Source organism: Primulina tabacum, chromosome 7 (genome assembly GCF_025594145.1).
Source record: "Primulina tabacum isolate GXHZ01 chromosome 7, ASM2559414v2, whole genome shotgun sequence".
NCBI lineage: Eukaryota > Viridiplantae > Streptophyta > Magnoliopsida > Lamiales > Gesneriaceae > Primulina > Primulina tabacum.
The window spans coordinates 38,977,768-38,998,400 of NC_134556.1; the positions used below are offsets into that span (position 1 = coordinate 38,977,768).

Below are 20,633 nucleotides of genomic sequence, written 5' to 3' on the forward strand. Positions count from 1 at the left end.
TATGCGTGCTTCAAGCATCCGTGTGTCACACAAATAATATTAATCCACATGCTCATCTTGAAAGAATATTACATAAATCCCAAAACCAGGCCTCAAAAAATGTCCGAGGGTCTCTATCTAAGTTCTCAGAAATTTGCCAGGGAATGGAAGCCACAAAGGAGAGGAAAGAGCAGACACAGAAGGAGCAAGAACAACAAAATAAAACAGGTGATTCAATGGGTGAATTAGCTAGGGAGATTATTCGAGAATCCATTATTACCAAAAGCGCAGACGGCAAAACAAGCAACCCCTGCAGACACGGTGGAAGTGTTGCGAAAGAACCTGAAGATGTGTTGGCATATTCAAGAACTGTCCGTCACACCGACTCTTCACTGGAATGATCGATCTCTTCATTAGTTTCTCTCTTCCTGTTGGATATATGCCAGTTTAATAATGCACCAGTACTGTGTTTCACATTAATGAGTAAATTTACTAATCGTTGGTTGGTTTTGTACTCTTTTTTCATTGTGTTTTGATTTGATGAAAAGGGTTATAGTTCAGCTAAAATTTCCAACAAAAATTCCTAAACAACGATACATGTTAGCAAATTATCGAAACTAAGTTGAGAACTCGAGATATATTGTATGAAGTACCTTCAACTAAAGTATGCAATCCAGTAGTGGGAATTTGGTATGGAATAGCTCAGTACTTTTCGAATTTTCGTTTAAATGTTTTCTGATTTTTTCAAATATAAATACTCTTATCTGAATGTAATCTTTAGAAGTTGGGTTAGAACAACTCTGTTTAACTGACATTTGTAGAAGCAAGTTTGGAAAAGATTCTGATTCAAAAAAAAAATTTGGAAAAGATTGATTCACCATCCTGTACTCTCTCTGTATTTTGATCTAGAATTCAAGTGTTTATAAAGTTGAGAATAAAATTCACAATATTACACGATAAGGCCCTGCAAGATTCTGACAATAGTGTAGTTTCTAATCAATAGTTTGTTGGTAAGATTAGGTGTTGATGTCTCTCATTCAATAACTTAAATATATACATGAGTTGTTATTCAAGATTTTGATACACAAACAATTTTCCAGATTATTGCAATCATTTGTGTTCACGCAAAGTCAACACAGTGGTATTTCTTCGAAACAAAAAGAAATTAGGATCGATAATATCAAGTATAATCTTAAAATATGAATTATTGTTTGATTGTTCTGATTTATGACATTCGTTTAAGACACATAAATGCTAATATTTTATGATGTTTAATGAATACGGAGTTATTGCCTAAACATGGTATTGATTCAACATTTAAATGTGAGATATGTGTTTAAGCAAAAAAATGACCATGCCATCATTCCATTATATTGAAAGATGTACATCTCCTCCACAATTAATTCATACCGACTTATATGATTTAGAACTTGTGCGAACTAGAGGAGTTAAAAAAAAATTTGATATTTAATAGACGATTACACAAGAACTGTTACATATCTTTTAAAAAGTAAAGACGAAACACTATGAGGGATTCAAAATTTATAAAACCAAAGTTGAAAATCAACTTGGTAAACAAATAAAGAATGCACAAAATGATATATATGGTGAATACGTAGTACCATTTGATGAGTTTTGCTCTTGATTGAACATTATTCGTCAAAATACCGCTCGATAATCACCTAAATTAAACAGGATTTCCAAAAGGAAAATCTAGAGTTTGAAAGAAATGATGAATGTAATGTTACTAAGTTCAGGCTTACCCGAAATCTTGTGGGGGAAGTGATTTTTTTGGCTAAATACATTCTGAATAATTTACCCCACAAGAAAAGCAATTAAAAACCGTATGAAATGTGGAAAGGTCACAAACCTGCTTACAAATACATCGAAGTGTTAGGGTGCTTGACAATTTAAAATAGAGAAGCCAAAACAAGTTGAAATCGAGGCAAATGCGATCTACATATGCATTGGATATGCACATAACAATAGTGTGTATACAGATTCATCCTGCATGAATCGACAATTTCTGGAATGAAGGAAATAATGATTATTGAGTAAGAAATGTTGTGCTTTTTGAAAATGTATTTCCTTGCAAAGAAATTGAACATCAAATTCTAGTAAAAAAAACCAATAGAAATACCAAACAAAGGTTATCTTCAAGGGGAAGAACCTAATTCTAGTAAGAGATTAATTGAACTGGGAAGTAAAATCTTTCCTCGAGAATAAGAGTTTAATCAAATGGAATTCCCTCCTGAAAAAGATAAACTTGGTTCTAGTAAAATGACTAGAGAAATGACAAACAAAGATTATACACAAATTGAAAAACCTAGACGGAGCAAAATGGCCAAATTTGCAAAGAAATCCGATCCAAAATTTCTCACTTACATGTTGAAAAATTAACCAAAGTCCTTCAAAGAAGGGTGTTTAGCCCTGATACACCATATTGTAAAGAGGTTTTCAACTCTTGAATAGATTTTATTTTGAAAAATCACACTTGGGAATTGGTGGATCTTCCATCAGGTATCAGACCATTACAATGCAAATGGATTTAGGAAAAAAATAAAGTTGAAAGAACGGTCGAAAAATATAAGACTCGACTTGTGGTTAAAAGATATAGATAAAAAGAAGGTCTTATCTTGTTTGGCACTTACTCACAAGTCTCGAGAATAACTTCTATTTGTGTATTCAAATTTATTGTAGCACTGCATAACCTTTAAATACACCAATAGATGTGTAAATCACATTCTTGAATTGTGAGTTAGAAAAAAGATCTATATGGATCAACCTGAAAGATTTATTATTCAGAGTCAAGAAAAAAATGTGGCTACTCGTTAAATCATTGTATGGACTTGAGGAAGCGCCTAAGCAATGACATGAAAAATTTGAAAATTTTATGTTGTCAAATAATTTTAAGATTAACGAGTATGATAAATATGTTCACATCAAAAGCGCACAAGATTTTATCTAATGTCATGCCTCTATGTTGAGGACATGCTTATAATGGGAAACAATCAAGACTTGATCAATGCAACAAATCAAATGTTAACAAGACATTTTGATATGAAAGATATGAGCATTGCAAATGTCGTACTATGGATTAAAATATTTAAGACTTCAAAAACAATTGTTATATCCCGGTCTCATTATGTTGAAACTCTCTTGAAGAAGTTTAAGGCATTCAATTATCCTCCTAGGAAAACGGCAAATAAGAAAAAATCATGGGGAACCAATCTTTCAATTGAAATACTCTAAAGTTATCGGAAGCCTGATGTACATCACGAATTGTACTCGAATAAACATCACATGTGCCATGAATAAGCTGAGTCGACTCACGAGTAACCCAAATGAGATTCATTAGAAGGCTTTGACAATTCTGCTTAGATATCTAAGACACATTATGGAGTATAAGTTGCAATACACAAAATATTATTCAGTTCTTGAGGGATACAACGATACAAATTGGATTTATGACACTAAAAACTCCAAATCAATAGTGGTTATGTCTTTAGCATTGACTGGGATTCAGTCTCTTGGAGATCATCCAAACAAAGTTGTATTGCTAGATCCACCATGAAGTCTGAATTATAGTTCCAGACAAAACCACATAAGAAGCTAAATGTCTATGCAACTTTATAGAGGAAATTTCTTCTTGTGTCTGCAATAATGATATATTGTTAGAGTCAATTTGCTGTAAGGGCAAAAAAAATATTTACAATGGCAAGTCTCGACATATTCATCAAAGACATAATACCGTGTAACAATTGATCTTTAATGGAGTTATCATTATTGATTATGTCAAGTCAAATGATAACTTGACGAATACGCTTACAAAGACATTAAATAGAGATAAAATATATAAATGATATACATGATATAGATGATGTACAAGAGAGAAAAAGAACAAATGTATTCATATTGCTCTTATATTCTTCCTTTTTCATATAAAAAAGTTTTCAATATTTTCTGGTTTATGAACTCGTGGTTCATTGTACTATAATCACAAATGTAGTCGTTATGTAATGGGAGAAAAATGTTACATTTCAAAGTAGACATAATCTTTTTAAGGAAATCATATTTAACACGAGAATCAACTGTTTGTTTTCAAATATTTCATCAACATCCATTATATTTTCACATACGTAAAAGAAATAACAACACCCTTCGGTACATTATATACAAAATGAAATTTACATATTCAATACGAGGTAAGAGCGATTTTTTTTTTAACCATGATAAATGTTATCAAAATCAACTGCTCTAATTGAAGAAAAAATCTAATTTTAACACATAGCGATCTGATATAAGATTGTGCTTAAAATGAGAGATTTGAATCATAAATTTCAAATTCATTCTGTATGAATTTTTGTTGTGAATTTTGTCAATCCAGGTATATGCAATGTTAATTATGATAAAAAAAAATTGAAATTACATTCAAGATGAGTGTATTTCATATATATTCATCAAATAGTTCCCCATGTTAAATCATTACCTTCAAATTAAATTCTTTAACTCAAATGCAACCTACTAGCTAGGGATGGCAATAGGCCGGGGTCGGGGCGGGTTTGCCATCCCCATCCTCATCCCTGAATTCCATCCCCACCCTCATCCCCACCCCAATCCCCGTTTTTTCGGGTTCGGGGAATCCCAAACCCGAAACTTCGGGGATCAACTTCTCATCCCCACCCCCATCCTCATTTCAAAAATATTAATATTGCAAGACGATAACGAATTCGCAGATTTTGTCAAATCAAAACTTGTTATCATCTATTATTATTAGAGATAATATTAATATTAATATCAATATCAATAATAATAATAATAATAAATTATTAATATTTTAAAAAATAATATTATTATATTATTAATATTAATAATAATATTATTTTATTATCGATATTATTTTCGGGGCGGGTTCGGGGATTTCGGATATGGGGATAGTAATCTCATATCCGCCCCGAATTACATCGGGGATTTAAAAAAATCCCCGAACCCGAACCCGAACCCGAACCCGAAAAAATCGAGGATCTCCATCCCCGTTTCGATTTTTTCCCGCGAGGCCCCAAATCCGTGTGGAAAGTTGCCATCCCTACTACTAGCTCAGGTTCATGTTAGATAATAATAATAATAATAATAATAATAATAATATATATATATATATATATATATATATATTTTTATAAGTGAGTTGATATTTACGTTTTTTTTATTATTAATATTCATTTATAAATAAATATATAAAATATAAACAACACAGAATAAAAAATATGGAAAAAACTTGTGTGAGACAGTTTCGTGTGTTGTATTTTGTGATACATATATCTTATTTGGGTCATCAATGAAAAAATATTACTTTTTATGCTAAGAGTATTACTTTTTATTGTGAATATCGGTAGGATTGATCCGTCTCACAGATAAAGATTCGTGAAAACGTCTCATAAGAGACCTAATCAAAAATAAATCAAGTCTTTTTTTTTTATATAACTATATTTTGTACGGCTTGCTTTCCATCCATGTTAATTACTCTTATCTACCAAAAACTAGTTGTCGGTATTTCATACGATGTCAATAATTTTCGAAATTATATATAATTTTATATCCACTTTCGACAGGTGGCCACCGCCGGAGAACACCTACGCATCCTCTAATTTTTTTCTAGGCTCCGACCCGATTCGTTAAAAACCCGACCAAATTATTACCCCCAAATTGTCATCTCTACCCCGAAAATCCCCTCGCATATTCTCTTTCCCGTCGCCGATTTATATTCCCGGCTGTCAATTCAGCGAGCGAAAACCCCAAATCTATATCCGTAAGCTTCGGTTTAGGGCAATTGTCTGTCGCGTTTACAATTATCCGTGATAGGAGTAAGCGCTCGATGAAATCAATCACTTGCTCGGGAAAATCAACATAGGAGAAAACTGATTTGCTGATTGAAGCATGTAGGCCATGTTGAGGATGAGTTTTGATGCGAAGAAGAAAAAAAAGCCGTGATCGCGAGCTCTTAAGAGGATGTGGTTTTCCTTTTGGAGATCCCGGGATCGATTCTCTTTAGATGAACTCAGGTAGCTTTGATTTTGCAGCAATTATGGTGATTGTCTTTTGTTTCCTTCGAATTCTCCCAGGAAATGAGTTACGCGTAGTACCCAAGCTTTTTGTTCAAATTCTGTACCGTGTGGTTCATTTTCTGATGCGCAGCATTGCTACTTTAACGCTAAAAATTTACTTGATCTCGTGTGTAGATACTTGATTGATCATTTGACTAAAGTTCAAATTGTGAATGAGGTTAACAAGGTAATTTGTTTCTCTTGCTGAAACTGGGGGGCTAGAGTATCAATACATATTCGGTATTATAATTTTATCGTGTGTTGGTAGCATTTTTCAATTGAACTCCAACCTGGTTCTATAATATTGTGCAGGACTTTGTGATTGAGGCATTGAGATCTATTGCAGAGTTGATTACTTATGGTGACCAACATGATGCTGCCTTTTTTGAGTAGGATTTGAATGCTTTTAATATTTGATAAGCCAGTGATGCTTAAACTGCTACTACCCATATTCTTTTTAACTCAATTCATGATCCTTTTTGGGTTTTCATTAGGCTTTTTATGGAGAAGCAGGTTTTGGGCGAGTTTGTACGCGTATTAAGAATCAGTAAAACTGTGACAGTTTCAGTCCAGCTTTTGCAAACAATGAGTATTATGATCCAGAACCTTAAAAGTGAACATTCAATATGTAAGATATCATAATGGTATTCCGATTTTAAGGACCAAATTTTTTAATCTGGCTTTTTTTTAAATCTCTGATTAGTTATCTCTTTGAACAACTTTGCAGATTATATGTTTAGCAATGAACATGTGAACTACCTTATTACTTACTCATTTGACTTCCGAAACGAGGAGCTGTTGTCTTATTACATATCTTTTTTAAGGTTTGCTTCATAATTCAGTTTTTTTTGTTAATTATTTAATTCAATACGCGTAAATTTCCTTTGATACCCTGTATGGATCTCAACATTTTTTTTTCCAATTGCGTATGCACTGTTAGGGCAATAAGCGGAAAGTTGAACAAGGACACCATTTCTCTTCTTGTCAAGATGCATGATGTAAGTTCAGTTAGCCTATCCTATCACCTTCACTGGCTTTTTTGTCGACTCAACTGTGTTTTGTTTTGGAATGATTGCAAGGTTACGAGGGAGTTTGGAGTATCTTTAGTCCTTGGACCTGTGAACAGAATTGTGTTGGAGCATAATATATTTTGAGTTCTCGGATTATATATATATATATATATGTATGTATATATATATATATAAATGAAATTATGGAAATCATAAGCTTAAAAATGAGAATTAGCAGGCTTGAGAAAGTGGATAAATATACAACTTCTTCAATAATAAAGGTTCTGTTTTTGAATGCTGCTTACACTTAACTAATGTTTCATTCATGCATTTTAGCTTTGGTAATGTTATATGCTATGGCAACCTGGCTGGGAGGTTACCACTCGGCGAACAATGTTTTTTGTTTAAAATGGAAAAAATAATTAACTTGTCATCATGCTATTCTTTTAATCTCATTTTTTTTGGATTTAGGACGAGATTGTTTCTTTCCCACTCTATGTTGATGCGATACGTTTTGCTTTCCATGAAGAAAGCATGATTCGGACTGCTGTGCGTGCATTAACACTTAATATTTATCATGGTGAGTCTCTGCTCTTTAACCTCTGTAGCTTCCAAATCACTAGAACATGGCCCAAAACGACATAAACCATATATTTTGTTGATTTTCAGTTGGAGATGATGCTGTAAATAGGTTTATATCAAGGGCTCCTCATGAGATTTATTTCTTGAATTTGATCAAATTTTTTAGAGGTCAATGCAGCAATTTGAATCATTTGGTTTCAGATGCTTCTAAGTAAGTTGTGATATACTGTTTTTCACATCATGGTTTTTATTTCATTATTAACGGCAATGGTATTTTCCCAAATATAGGAATCTGGGCCCAGAATCAAGATCTTCTGTTCTTTCTGCAGTTGATGAGATTGAGGACAATCTGTATTACTTCAGTGATGTTGTCTCTGCTGGGATTCCTGATGTTGGGAAGTTGATAATGGACAACATTTTGAAGCTATTGATATTTCCATTGGTTCTTCCTTCTTTGAGAATGGAAACTGTCAATGTATGCACTTGTTTCTCATTTTTGGTTTTCGTGTCCTCGTGTTATGATTTTTTTGACGTTTTTTATTGCAAAGATTTTTATTATGATTCTCTGAATGTAATTCAGGAGACAAGAATTGGTGCTGTCACTTCTTTATATTTACTTTGTTGCATTTTGCACATTGTCAAAATCAAAGATCTGGCAAACACTGTAGCTGCTTCTCTTCTGTGTCGAACAGAGAACTTCGCCGTAGATGCGGTATACAAAATCAATGGTTATAAGTTGGAACATGGTTCTTCAAACACATGTCAAAATTCTAATGCTATTAATCAGAGTTTAGAGTCTGAGGATGGAAGTTTGCTAGTTACAATTCCAACATCTGGTTCTTCGCAAATCCATCCAGAAAATGGTACCTTGGGGCAAGATTGTAGTACTAGTACATCATGTGCTCCTAGGTAACTAATACTGTTGATCACTTGATCTCATTCAAATCATATTCTCATTATAATAGCTTTAATCTTATATGTAACATGCATATATGAGCTGTTATATTGTAGTTTGCTGAATTGTCAAAGGGCTCTTTAGTTGAGTTTTGTCGTCACACATGGTTTTTCCACATCAGCTCCACTTTTGACCTCCATTTTGTTCCGTGGATGTGATATATTATTTGCTTGAAATCTATAGCCTCAAATAAGGTTAGCAAAATACCTAGTAGAATATTATAACAGCTATTTGTTATCCTTCCACCTTGTAATGTTCCTCCTTGAGCGTGGTGTTGCTGTTAGTTTCTCATAATTCTTCTGTTGGCTACATGCTCCTAGGGTTGCAGTTTATGTGAGGCTGTATTATCCAAATTTTTCACTTGAAATCGATAATTCTGACAATTATGAAATTGTTTGTAAAATGCTTGGATGCATAAAATGGTATGCATCATGGCTAAGATTAAGCTAATTCATTATCTTGCATTTATGACAGCCTGATAATGTGCAAATTTAAGTATACTTACTGTTATAGCAAATTGTGCAGGGAGGCTTTGCTTTCTTATGTTAGCAGCGGCAACGATGTTCAAGTTTCAGGCTCTTTAAGTGTGCTTGCTACCTTATTACAGACTAAAGGTTATATAGAAAATCTTGTTGTGCTACTCACCTGATGCTCCCATACAATGTACTTATATCGTGTTTGGGTCGAGTTGTTTTTTTATTGATTTAAATCCCTGATATTAGTCCACTATATTAGATGCACTAGAAAGTTTTCAGAAAAAAAAATGACGGATTATGTGGCAAGCAGTTGAAACTTGTAATTTTCAGTTGCTAAAAAGTTCATACAATTTGAAACCACTTGATATAAATGAAGGATATGAAATTCATTGCTAAAATCTTTAAATTCAAACATGACTTTTGAAGTAATTTGTGCACCTGCAGAACTGGATGAGTCGATTGTAGATGCTCTTGGCATACTTCCACAACGCAGGCAGCATAAGAAGCAGCTGCTGGTATGTGGTCTTGAGACATTTTCATTGTGATTGTTTGGAGAAAAGAAAATCGCATGGCTTCTTAAAAAAAATCATTGAACTTTGTTTTATATAAATAAAATAATGATATTGGGAAGTCATCTTGCAGTTAAAAGGAGAACGTTAAGTGAAACGGTATTTGCATAGGAAGGGAAGGTTAAATTTTTTTTGTATACTAGTGCTTCGTCGCACGCAACAAATTTTTTTAAATGAATTTGACTTATATTAAAACAAAAGTAATATCATAATTGTCAAAATTAATGAGGGCCACTACCATACCGACCTACAAACTTTTTGTCTCTAAAGGCTAATTCTTTATGTAGTATTAGTATTCGATTGCACACGTTTCGTGCTTGTATAGTCTTTTTTTAATTAAAATTTTTTTTAAAATAATAAAAAAGAAAAATGCCATTGCCGACCAAAAAGTTGGTCTACCACTCGCATCTTTAATGAGTGAATACTTTTTCCATTGTGTATTTCCCGCATGGAAAATGGATAGAAAGTTAATAAAATGTAGTTTATACTTTTCAGAAAAGGTAAAACAAGTTGCATTATGTTGAATCTTGTATTTTCTACACTATTTCATTGTAATTCAGGCATTTGTCATAACTTGGTTGGAATTTTGAAATTAAGCCATGATGTTTATTTTGGTGTACTTTTAATATGATAATTATTTTCTTTTTATGTGAAACAACATTATGTCAAGGCTGTTGGTTGATGGAGAGTACTGCTTTTCTTGTGTGATTACAGCGAGCCTTAGTTGGGGAAGATTCTGGTGAAGAACAACTCTTTTCTTCAGAAAGTAGTTTGGTCAAAGATGGCATCAGTAGTGGCCTTGGTTTCTATCTGAAAAAGTTGAGGGTACATGTTCTTTTGCATCTGCTGTTGCTGCCTCACCTCCTGATGTTTCTGTACTTGAGAACGTCGAATATTTTATTTATGTGATAGTGGATCATTGTTGATTTAATTGCAATGTCTATTTTTTTCTCATGTAGACCTCTTGAAAATTAAAATGTGGATACTATTTATCATTACGGATTACTACTGGAAAAGTATTTTTGCTAATCTTATTTTCTGTAAATGAAACTTGTCCGCTTTTCTGAATTTCTTTTTATCGTAGTCATATATCCTTTTTTATACTCTGTCCTGGTTGAATAAAATTATACATTCATTAGCTAGTATTCCTCCAACATCACTGTGTGAAATGCTATTGCGTTCATGTTCAAGTTGCGAAATGTCATGAATTGTTGTTTGAAGCAATTAATTAAAGTGTAAACTGTTGTAGATATTGCACTTGCATTGTTTTCTTTTACAATTTTTTTGGTTTTTTGAACTTCAGTTGTTTCAAGTTTGTAGTTAAGCACATTCATGTTTTGGTTTAATGCGTATAGTTCAAACAAGTGACTAGTAAAAGCATGATGTGATTTAATTCGATCTCAATCTGCAGGATCACTATGGAGTTTCACGTGTATGCCCGGAGGATGAAACTAGCCCTCGCGTGCATAGGTTTCAAGTATGTGCTTGACGTGTAAATCTAGTGAATCATTTTTAACCTGTAAATTTGTTCATCTAATAAACTGTTTTTGCACTTCAGATTATGGCAATGATCTTTGACTGCAATGTGCATGTACATGAAATTTTAGTAAATTTTTGCATAAATATAAGTAATTAATTATGTTGGAATTAATTTTTCGCATTAAATTTTGTATTTGAAAATTTTATTTGGTTATGTTTTGTTTTGCTTTCTCATAAAAAAGGTATTATGGGAGATTGCATTTCAAGAAAATATATGATGTGTTTTGTAGATCAATGGTAGTCATTACAAGTGGCTCTTAGTTATATTATATAACTAGTAAAAGATGTACACGTGTTGCATGTGTTATTATTATTTTTAATTTGATCAAATAATATTAAAAAATTAACACGAAATTATTTTCAAGAAGAGTTGTTCAATTTAAAAGAGAAGTTTTGTTTATATTTTTTTCTATGTAAAATATGGAGTGACTTGAGTAGGTTTTTAGTTGGGTAAGAAAGGTAATTATGGAATTAAATATTTTGATGTTTACTCTAAGGGGCTCAAACTTAATAATATAGTATAGATATATAATACGTATGTTACATTTCTGTGTAAAGTATAGTTTTAGTAATTTTTTCACAATAGCTTTCGTATTTGAGTTTTATTTTGTTATGTTTTTTCCCTCGTAAAAACAAGATGTTGTGGAGAATTTCAGAGACAGAGGATAATTGCTGGATCTCTTAATAATATATGATAGATATTATAGATTATGTGGAATCGAGATTTCGGAGAAGAAAATTTGGTGCAGTTTTGCAATCAAAGGTAGTCACGACAGGTTTTCCTCCATGTAGAAAGATACTTATATAGTATATATGTATGTGCTCTACTTGGTGATAAGAGCTCACAAGTTTTATTAGCTTTATGTTGTTTATAATTTCTATTCAAGAAAATTTGTGTACAGTATCCAGATAAGATGTGTATCATGATTCAGGGAGCTTATGATCATGTGATCATGATTGTTTTATGTACTGAAATTTGAATATGGCTAGAGAAACTCTATTCTGTTCTGGGAACTTCTTATTCCTAATCTTTTTAACCCTTATTCCCGCATGCTTCTTTCTCATTCACCACTTCACATACGGAATCCGGAGTGGAATTGGTTCCCATTCTCTTATTTGGTTCAGTCGTTTAAACTAGCTCAAGAGAATCGTTACTCTCTTCTTTGGCTGTTAACCTAGAGGACCATGCTAACTAAAAACTAACCAACCCTTCATGGTGTAAGTGCCAAAGCAAGTCACTGCAGGGCTATTTGAAATATTCCTCTAAAATCAAAGAGGACGTCGTCTTGTTTTTTGAATAAGTAGTGGGCCGAGGATAAAATAGAACTTAGATTCTTGTTATCTTGCATGTAATTGTTACTGCTCATAGAAAGAGAGAGTGCGTGAATCAGGACGAACAACAACTGCAATGACCGACTATACCGCGGATATGTACTCTCAATGCTTTAAAGTAGTTGTTTGAGAACAAGCAAAGGGAATTTTTTAGCCCAGTCAGAGCTTCTCAAATGCATATGCACTCCGCTAGGGTAGCTATTAGTTAATTTTTTCATATGTTAGTGTTTTTATTTATTTGGCCAAGTAACTGTTGAAACCAAATAAAACACGTCAGCCGGGTAAATAAAGCAAGTAAAATATGAATCCCATGAGGTCTGAACTATTTGTACAGTGCATGAGGATGAGCGTCATATCAGGACTGCTTTTCATTCAGATGGCTCTCTGTTTTCCTGTGTTTTCTGTTGAAGTAATGTTCTAGAATCTGAATTTCTTATTTTAGGTACTCGATACGCTGGTCGGTCTCTTCTGCAGGTCAAAGATCTCTGCAGAAACATTGTGGGATGGTGGTTGGCTTTTGCGCCAATTGCTACCTCATAGTGAGAGAGAGTTTAACAGAAGTCATCTTAGATTACTCCAAGTAAGTCATTCTTCAAGGAAAATTGCTTATGCCATCTGGACTCTTATTTTAATGATGTAGTTTCACCTGTGAAGTGTCTTAATTTTGTTGCCTCATGGATCTATGACAAGTCGAGATTAAAAACCTCTTAACTGCGCCTAAATTTTTGTTAATTTTCATTAATGCTGCTTTGATATTGATATTTCTCTTCATTTTGTTCTTGAGATCTTTGTTATGATGTTGCAATCCAAACCGATGAATCTGATGCAATCTTCTGATTTCTATTTGTGCTCCATGTTAAGCTGTATTTACTGACAATATGAGTTTCCTGTATGGAAATTGAAGATGGTCTTTTTTGCTTAGGATTCACTCTACAATTGCAGTAATCGTGTTCTAGAGGAGACAAAAGGAACTTGGTCTGATATGTTGGTGACAGTTCTTTGTGACGAATGGAGAAAGTGCAAAAGAGGTTTGCTGTTTTTCCTGCTTTAATAGAGGATAGCTTTTCATGAGTTCTTGAAACATGTTGGATAACACAGTTCTTACTTGTAGCTATTGAGTCTTCTTCTCCTCGAAAAGATCCGAAGTCTATACTTTTGCCACAACATAAATCTCTCTCAGGTGGTATCATCTCTCTGTCATGCTTTCACGTTAAACAAATTTGAAATATCAGAATACCTACCACTGTATAACGTAGCATGTTTAAATGGTTTTCCATTTTATAAGCAACCATTTTAAATGATTCGTATCTTGAGTTGACAGGGCTTACTTCCGGTGAATCATCATTTGCTGCTGGTGAAAGAATGTGCGAGACAGTGAAGGTCGTGCTCAAGAAAAAGATTTCATTATGACATTGTTAATAAATTTTATTAGAACATGGTTCTGCTCTCTTAACTGTCAATTGTCAATGCAATGCTTTTTAATGTTTTTCCATTTGACGGTTGAGTATATTTCTCCCCTACCCAGGTGTATGTACTGCTTCATCATCTCCACATTTTCTCGCTCGGGAGAGTTTTGCCAGATCAACCTACTCTGCTCTCGGCAGCCGAAGTTTCAACAGAATCTAGAGCAAAAAATACTGGTGTAAATCCAGCAGGACCAAAGCCAAGCACTGAGATTAATCTTGGTATTTTTGAACTTTTTTAAACCTATTTTATTATTGTTTTTGTACAGTTGTTTGTTTTCTTGCTTTCTAGTTCTCGTGAATTTTGGCACGCACTCAATAAAAGATCACCAATCTACACATGCTGTTATACTTGTCATTTAAAAATGTTATGTCAACCTTCTGCAGTCGAATCATTGCCATGTAGAATCGCGTTTGAAAGGGGAAAAGAGCGCCTTTTTCGTTTTCTGTCGGTGACCATGGGAACCTCGGGGTGGCTTGTTCTTGCAGAGGAGTTACCCATGAAACAAGGTTATGGAGTTGTCCGAGTTGTAGCCCCGTTAGCTGGATGTAATGTGAGTATTGCTTTTGCACTTTATTAATTTCTACCAAACAACTTAAATTGAGAGAATTGTTTTCTAAAATCAGTCCCTATATGCTACGGCAGAGAAAATTTAGTCTTAAAACAAATTTTTACATCCGAATTTCAAAATATATTTCAGATTTTTCATTTACAAATCACATAACATTTGAGACGTATGTTTTACCCCATGACAGCCCAGAATAGATGATAAGCATTTGAAGTGGTTGCACCTTCGAATCCGTCCATCCTCATTCCCTTTCTCTGACACCAGTAAGGATATGAACCACGAAAAAGTGAAATCAAAAGCTTTGGTAGATGGAAGGTGGACTCTAGCGTTTCGAGATGAGGAGATTTGCAAGCGTGCCTTATCCATGATTGTTGAAGAGGCCAATTTACAGAGCCATCAGGTAGAAACTATACTAAAACCTTTGCTTGAACTTGATAAAAATTTAAATAATTCAAGTTTTCAACATACAGAAGGCAACTCTTCTTGAAATTTCCTCTTAATTATTTGTTAATTTTAGATTGCCAGCAACCCCATCTGTACATTACTTTCAAAAAATCTATAGGTGTGTGTTTAGTGTAGAATGCTCGATTGTTAGTTTCCTTCGATGTATATACGAGATCAACCTGTCCCCCTTGAGCTCTTTTTAGCTTCTCTACCCACAATTCATCCTTTTAACCACTTTGCCTTTTGAACCACATTCGTAAGTTTTGTAATTGCGATAATACATACATTTGAGCTAATGAAAGGAAATGTTTGAGCCAAATCAACTCTTTGTTCGGTCAAAGTGTTGAGCTTTGCGTGTTTTTTTTTTTTTAATCATATTTGTTCTCCGAAGTCAGCACGGTTCTATACTTCTAGAAATCCACATTCTTATTTTCGTTTCTGTATACGAACTTAAACTATTAATTAAAGTTACGTTGCTTTACTTCAAAATTTATTATTATTATTATTATTATTATTATTATTTGGTCTGTGAGAAAGGGGTCTAAATTTTATGATGAAATGTGGGAGATTTAAGTTGTGGCAGAATGCTGTTGAATTCTTGGACTGAATACTATCAAAAGCAGTTTCAGGAGATGACTCATTCATGTCAACGTTCCCATAATTGAGTCATAGATATCTTATAAAAATTCTTAAAATATTATTTGTCGCGTTCACAAAATAATCAGGGAAAAAAATAGCGGTCAATCATCTTGTCAAAAACAAGTTATTTGATCGGGTAATTGATATACGTTTACTTAAATCTAGGTTTATATTTTCTTCAGCATCCATGCATCAATAATTTAATTTAATGTTTAAAATTTGTCTAAATTGTTATACATCCAATCACGCGCGCATATCTAAATAAAATAAAGCCACTCCACCCATAACCGAAGTAAACAATTGATGCTGCTCGTATCACATCGACATACTACTGAAGTAAACAATTGATGCTGCTCGTATCACATCGACATACTATTTAACTAGTACGAGTTGACATCGGTCTCACTTCATAGTGATTTACGGTATCATATGGATATTAATTAGTGCCTAATGGAGGGCCTAGCCCAAATTTTGAAATTGCAAAAACACTACATAAAATGAATCCATTTAGCAAAATAAAAGTAACAACTGTTCTTTTTCCGTGTTCGATCCTGCTTTACATTTTAGAGGTGGCATAGGTAGAATATTTGACAGGATAATTTCATGAACTCACACTCGAGCCGAGCAAATCATAAAATAAAGCAATTGCAACCTCCAACACCAAGATCCATAGCAGGAATATGGTGGTTGTGCAAAAGATGAGGATGGGTACGAGCTTTTGCTTGATCGAGACCATTCGAGCTTAACACATCACAGCCTAAAGCTACTATAACCACCAACACCAGATGATCCATAGCTAGAATAAGGTTGCCCGCTTAATGATGTTGAGTAGGAACTGCTACCTAACTGAGAGTAGGAATGTCGTAAACTGGATTCAAGCTTGCCATAGCTCCCCTGAAGTTGCTCTCTGTGACCACTGGTGAAGTCCTGCATAACATAAAAAAATAATGTTGATATTCATCGCTAATTCATACTCCTTTTTTTAATCTTTAGTTAACAATGAGGCCATTTGTAAAAATTAACTTTCTTATGTTACTGTTTTACTACTTCAACGCAATACTTAAACCAGATTGTTATCAAACGTCACTATTCATTAACATCAACTTAGTTTCCAAGTCCCTAGTTGGTCCTTCAACTTGAGGGCGGAAGCACCTGAGTTTACGATGATGATCAGAGAAGGAAAAGAACCAACAAAAAACCGAAGACTTTTCACCTGAATAAGTTGCTGGGCTACTTGAACTTGTGAAGAGGTGCCTTTTATCTCCACGGTGATTTCATCAGGCAGGCCCCTACTCTCTTGCACAGTAAGAATGGCACCACTAGTGCGTCTAATGTAATCAATATTTGCTCCCTGAACTCCAATTATATCCTCTGCATAAGCAAGTGGTACTTGCATTGTCTGTGCAACCTGCCACAAGGAATCAACATGGCATATTTAGAGGGAGAAATAGTGCAAGCAATAACATACAACTGCTAAATTCAATAAACAGAAGTAATATTCAAGGTACATGTCCAAACCTGAGTGACAATAGGTCCACCAGAATGTCCTATTGCTGAAGAGCGACTTCCAAGTCCATGATCTGCTCCATACACTGAAAGTCTGGACTGGTTCAGACGGGATTCTATCTGGCTTTCACGGTCGAGGAAGAGTGAATCCCGCTTTAGGGAAACAAAGTAATCGGAGCCTAACGTCGTTTGTGGGGTAGAATGCAGTGATGTCTTCTCAGCCCAAGCTTCTACTTGTCTTTCCTGTGTCGCTAGAGCATTATTCTGCAAAAGGAGTAACATTCTCACTATAGTCTCATGATCGCGTGAAACCACAAACCTACCAGGAACTTACACTCTTCTCAAATAAAGGAAGAACCGTGTGATCCACCAAAAACTTTCTCAGGTGGCCCACCACAGCTTCCAATCCTTTTAGGACTTTGACAGCTTCTCCTTGTAAATCAACAACCCTTTCATCGGAACTAGCATAAACAGGCGATTCATCTACAAATAACAAACAATATAGAATACCATGTCATTCATCACAAAGTGTAAAAATTTTCTGAAGTGGATTACGAAAAAAGAATCATAGAGCCAAGATAAATACGACTGGGATATAGTTTTCCCAGTTGAGATCATACGATCATTTCAGGGGGGATATTATTTTGTCTTTTTGACTCATTATGTCCATGACATCAACATTATAATTGATCAATTAAGGCTGTGTATGCCATACAAGTCTTTAATTCAGTATGAGCTCATAAAATGGAGTGCAAGGAAAGAATGTTTCCTATCATGAAGCTTAAGTGACCCAAATTAATAGTTGTAGAATAAAAATGCATTGTGGATGCAACCCTTGAGATCAATCAGTTTAAAAAGATTGGGAAGCTTAATAAGAAAAATGATTAAAGCAATATAAATATATGCAAAAAAATAAGTCATAATACCACTAGAAAGCACCCGGATGGCAGCACCAGTGCTTTCTTGAATAGACTTGATGACAGAGCCTTGCTTTCCGATTAAACTAATGGCCTGTGTTGATGCCACCAACAAACGAAACGAACAAAAGACAGCACCAGTAGAACCAAGGGCATTTCCATCACCATCATCCTCAAGTAGTCCATTGACACGTTTGAAGATTCTTATTATGGCATCCATAGCTGGAGGCACTGCTGCTTCTGGTTCTTCCTTCCCAGATATCAAAACCTGAAAAACATACCATTCCATAGTCAGTTAGGTTGGCAAGATAAACTAAAACCAACAATGACAGTGGAGACGTTTCAATTATAGAACCTAGAATAATAAGAGGTTAAAAACTCTCTGAGAAAGATAGACCATTCAGAGTTCAGACTGGTCAAACAAGGAAATCACATTCATTCAACAAAATTCACAACAATGCCAAATTTTATTAAAATGGGTGAAACAAGTAGCTGATAGGGTGATATGTAACACCAATTATCAGGTGAAGCTTGGATTAAAGGTAACCATGATTACCATATTTGCTTACTGGTACAAATGCAGCACCAAAAGAAAAATTTCATTCTGCTTCTTCATTTGACGATTTTTTCTTCACACAATATGCTACATCTACAAAATCACCGTGCTTTAATGACCAGCACAACATGACTAACTAAGAAGTTATAATGAGCGGAGAAATAACAGGATGTCCTGTATAATCAACTGTCTTAGATGATAGAATTGGCAACACATGATTATCTTAAAATACATTGCACAATGCTTGAAACGTATAGAAAGGTATATTTCTATTAGCATGTTTTGCAGAAAAATTATAACACAATTACATTAAAATCAGAAGTTCAAAACAAACTGTCAAAGTTTACTAGAGACGCAGTAAAATATCACGTCAACCAAGAATGGAAGTTAGTCAACCAGTGTGGAAACAATTATTCAAAAAATATAGTCCTAAAACAACAGGAAATTTAAAGCACTTATTATATTTCGATCAGAAATAATCTCAGGAATTTCTCATGCAATCATAGACAGATAACAGAAACCATGTTTTGGTTTCTATAATGATAGGTAAAAATAAGAACTCCACATTTCAAACTACTCGTGCACACATTTTAAATGAAAGCACTCAGATGGTAACGGGCCATATATGAATAATAGTGAAATTAATATTCTTCCTGCTATTAATTCCTCGCATTGAACACCCTGTGTACCATGTCGTGGATATTGCCATGTAGAGAGACCGTGAATAGCGTAATTTGCATATTTCATCAAACACTTTGTTAGTTATATCTCAGGAGTAATTGCTTTACAGAAACCAAAAGTGAGTAATCCGTTTACGGAAAATCAAAAGTATCTTCAACATGTCATAAATGACAGGTGTAGTAGCTCCACTAAAAGACGCTCTTAAGCAGATATTTACAAAGCTACAAATTATTGCTCATGCCCCCTTCTCCTCAAATTTGTCGTGTATTATTTGCATTCAAAACAATCAAATAAGATTGAAAACAGTTGATAGCTCACATTATATGCACATTTGGGTCACAGCAGCCTTAAAAAAATTTCATACTCGTATCACGAAAACAATGGTTACAAGGAAACTAAATATATCAACTACCAAAAGCAGGGACAATATACCAATAATAATTTACAGATTTCTTTGAAACACTAAACATCCGAGAAAGAAATGAAATTATGCTCAAATTACTACAAGAAGCCGAACAACAAAGAAACCCATACCCCGTGGATCAGAAAAGTCCCCAACATTACCGATTCACCAAACCGATACAGACAAAACCCCAATATGCGTAACTATGAATGAGTTCACATTGATTTCATCGTGCAAGTACAAAGAGGAAGTTGAAAGGACATTACAATGCGATCGGGAGAGGTGGCAGGTCCGTCGAGAATACGAATTCTAGCACGCGTATCTTCAACGAGCTTCTTAATGATATCTCCCTTCCGCCCAATTATACCGCCCACCTTCAGCACTGGCACCACCACTCTAAATACCGAATAACCCGGCCATCCGGGCCACTTAGCCTTCAATTCAGCTAATTCCTTCTCCTTTTCATCCATCTCCGCAACTTCCACGGTATCCGCAACCTCAGTTGGAGCGTCCTCCTCGCCATCGAAGATTTCGGCTGCTTCTTCCACCGTAAGCTCCTCTGTGTTTTCGGCTGCTTCTTCGGTAGCGGCGCCGTTGATTGCTGTCGATTGACTGGAAGCCATTCTGTGGCGATTAGGGTTTTGAGGGTGAATACTAGAAAAATTAAGAGTCGGAAATTGAGTTTTAATATTACGAAGCGGAATATGAGTAACTGACGTGCAATATAACTATATTTATATAATAATAAAATTACGTTTTATATAAAATATTATTTTGAATATATTAAATTTCTGCATAAAGAATACTTTTTTATCAAATTTAAATTCTAAGTTTTTTTATTATATTTTAAAAAATAAATGTAATTTTTTTAGAAAAATCTATTTTAAATTAAAACTCAAAGTAGCTATCCAA

General features: G+C 34.3%; 2 protein-coding genes across 3 annotated transcripts; one reads left to right on the top strand and one right to left on the bottom strand.

The window, feature by feature from the left end:
- The first annotated feature begins 5,587 nt into the window (after positions 1-5,587).
- Positions 5,588-15,449, top strand: LOC142551890 (protein TRANSPARENT TESTA 9-like). Of its 2 annotated transcripts, none has more exons than XM_075661358.1 (21): positions 5,588-6,038; positions 6,216-6,267; positions 6,393-6,469; positions 6,575-6,708; positions 6,808-6,904; positions 7,021-7,078; positions 7,562-7,670; positions 7,760-7,883; positions 7,961-8,147; positions 8,253-8,581; positions 9,153-9,241; positions 9,548-9,618; positions 10,387-10,497; positions 11,084-11,149; positions 12,986-13,123; positions 13,466-13,571; positions 13,655-13,726; positions 13,865-13,923; positions 14,069-14,228; positions 14,394-14,560; positions 14,763-15,449. In XM_075661358.1, the coding sequence occupies exons 1-21, from the start codon at positions 5,986-5,988 to the stop codon at positions 15,060-15,062; spliced, it is 2,559 nt and encodes an 852-aa protein (XP_075517473.1). In that variant the 5' UTR covers positions 5,588-5,985; the 3' UTR covers positions 15,063-15,449. The 2 variants fall into 2 exon arrangements, with proteins under 2 accessions (XP_075517473.1, XP_075517474.1); XM_075661359.1 differs by having other exon boundaries at positions 13,655-13,723; positions 14,763-15,448.
- Positions 15,450-16,135: 686 nt separating this feature from the next.
- On the bottom strand, positions 16,136-20,416 carry LOC142551891 (RNA-binding KH domain-containing protein PEPPER-like). Its single transcript, XM_075661360.1, has 6 exons — positions 19,988-20,416; positions 18,091-18,349; positions 17,499-17,647; positions 17,177-17,428; positions 16,872-17,066; positions 16,136-16,585 (listed from the first exon to the last, which is right to left on the bottom strand). The coding sequence occupies exons 1-6, from the start codon at positions 20,342-20,344 to the stop codon at positions 16,409-16,411; spliced, it is 1,389 nt and encodes a 462-aa protein (XP_075517475.1). The 5' UTR covers positions 20,345-20,416; the 3' UTR covers positions 16,136-16,408.
- Between the last annotated feature and the right edge of the window lie 217 nt (positions 20,417-20,633).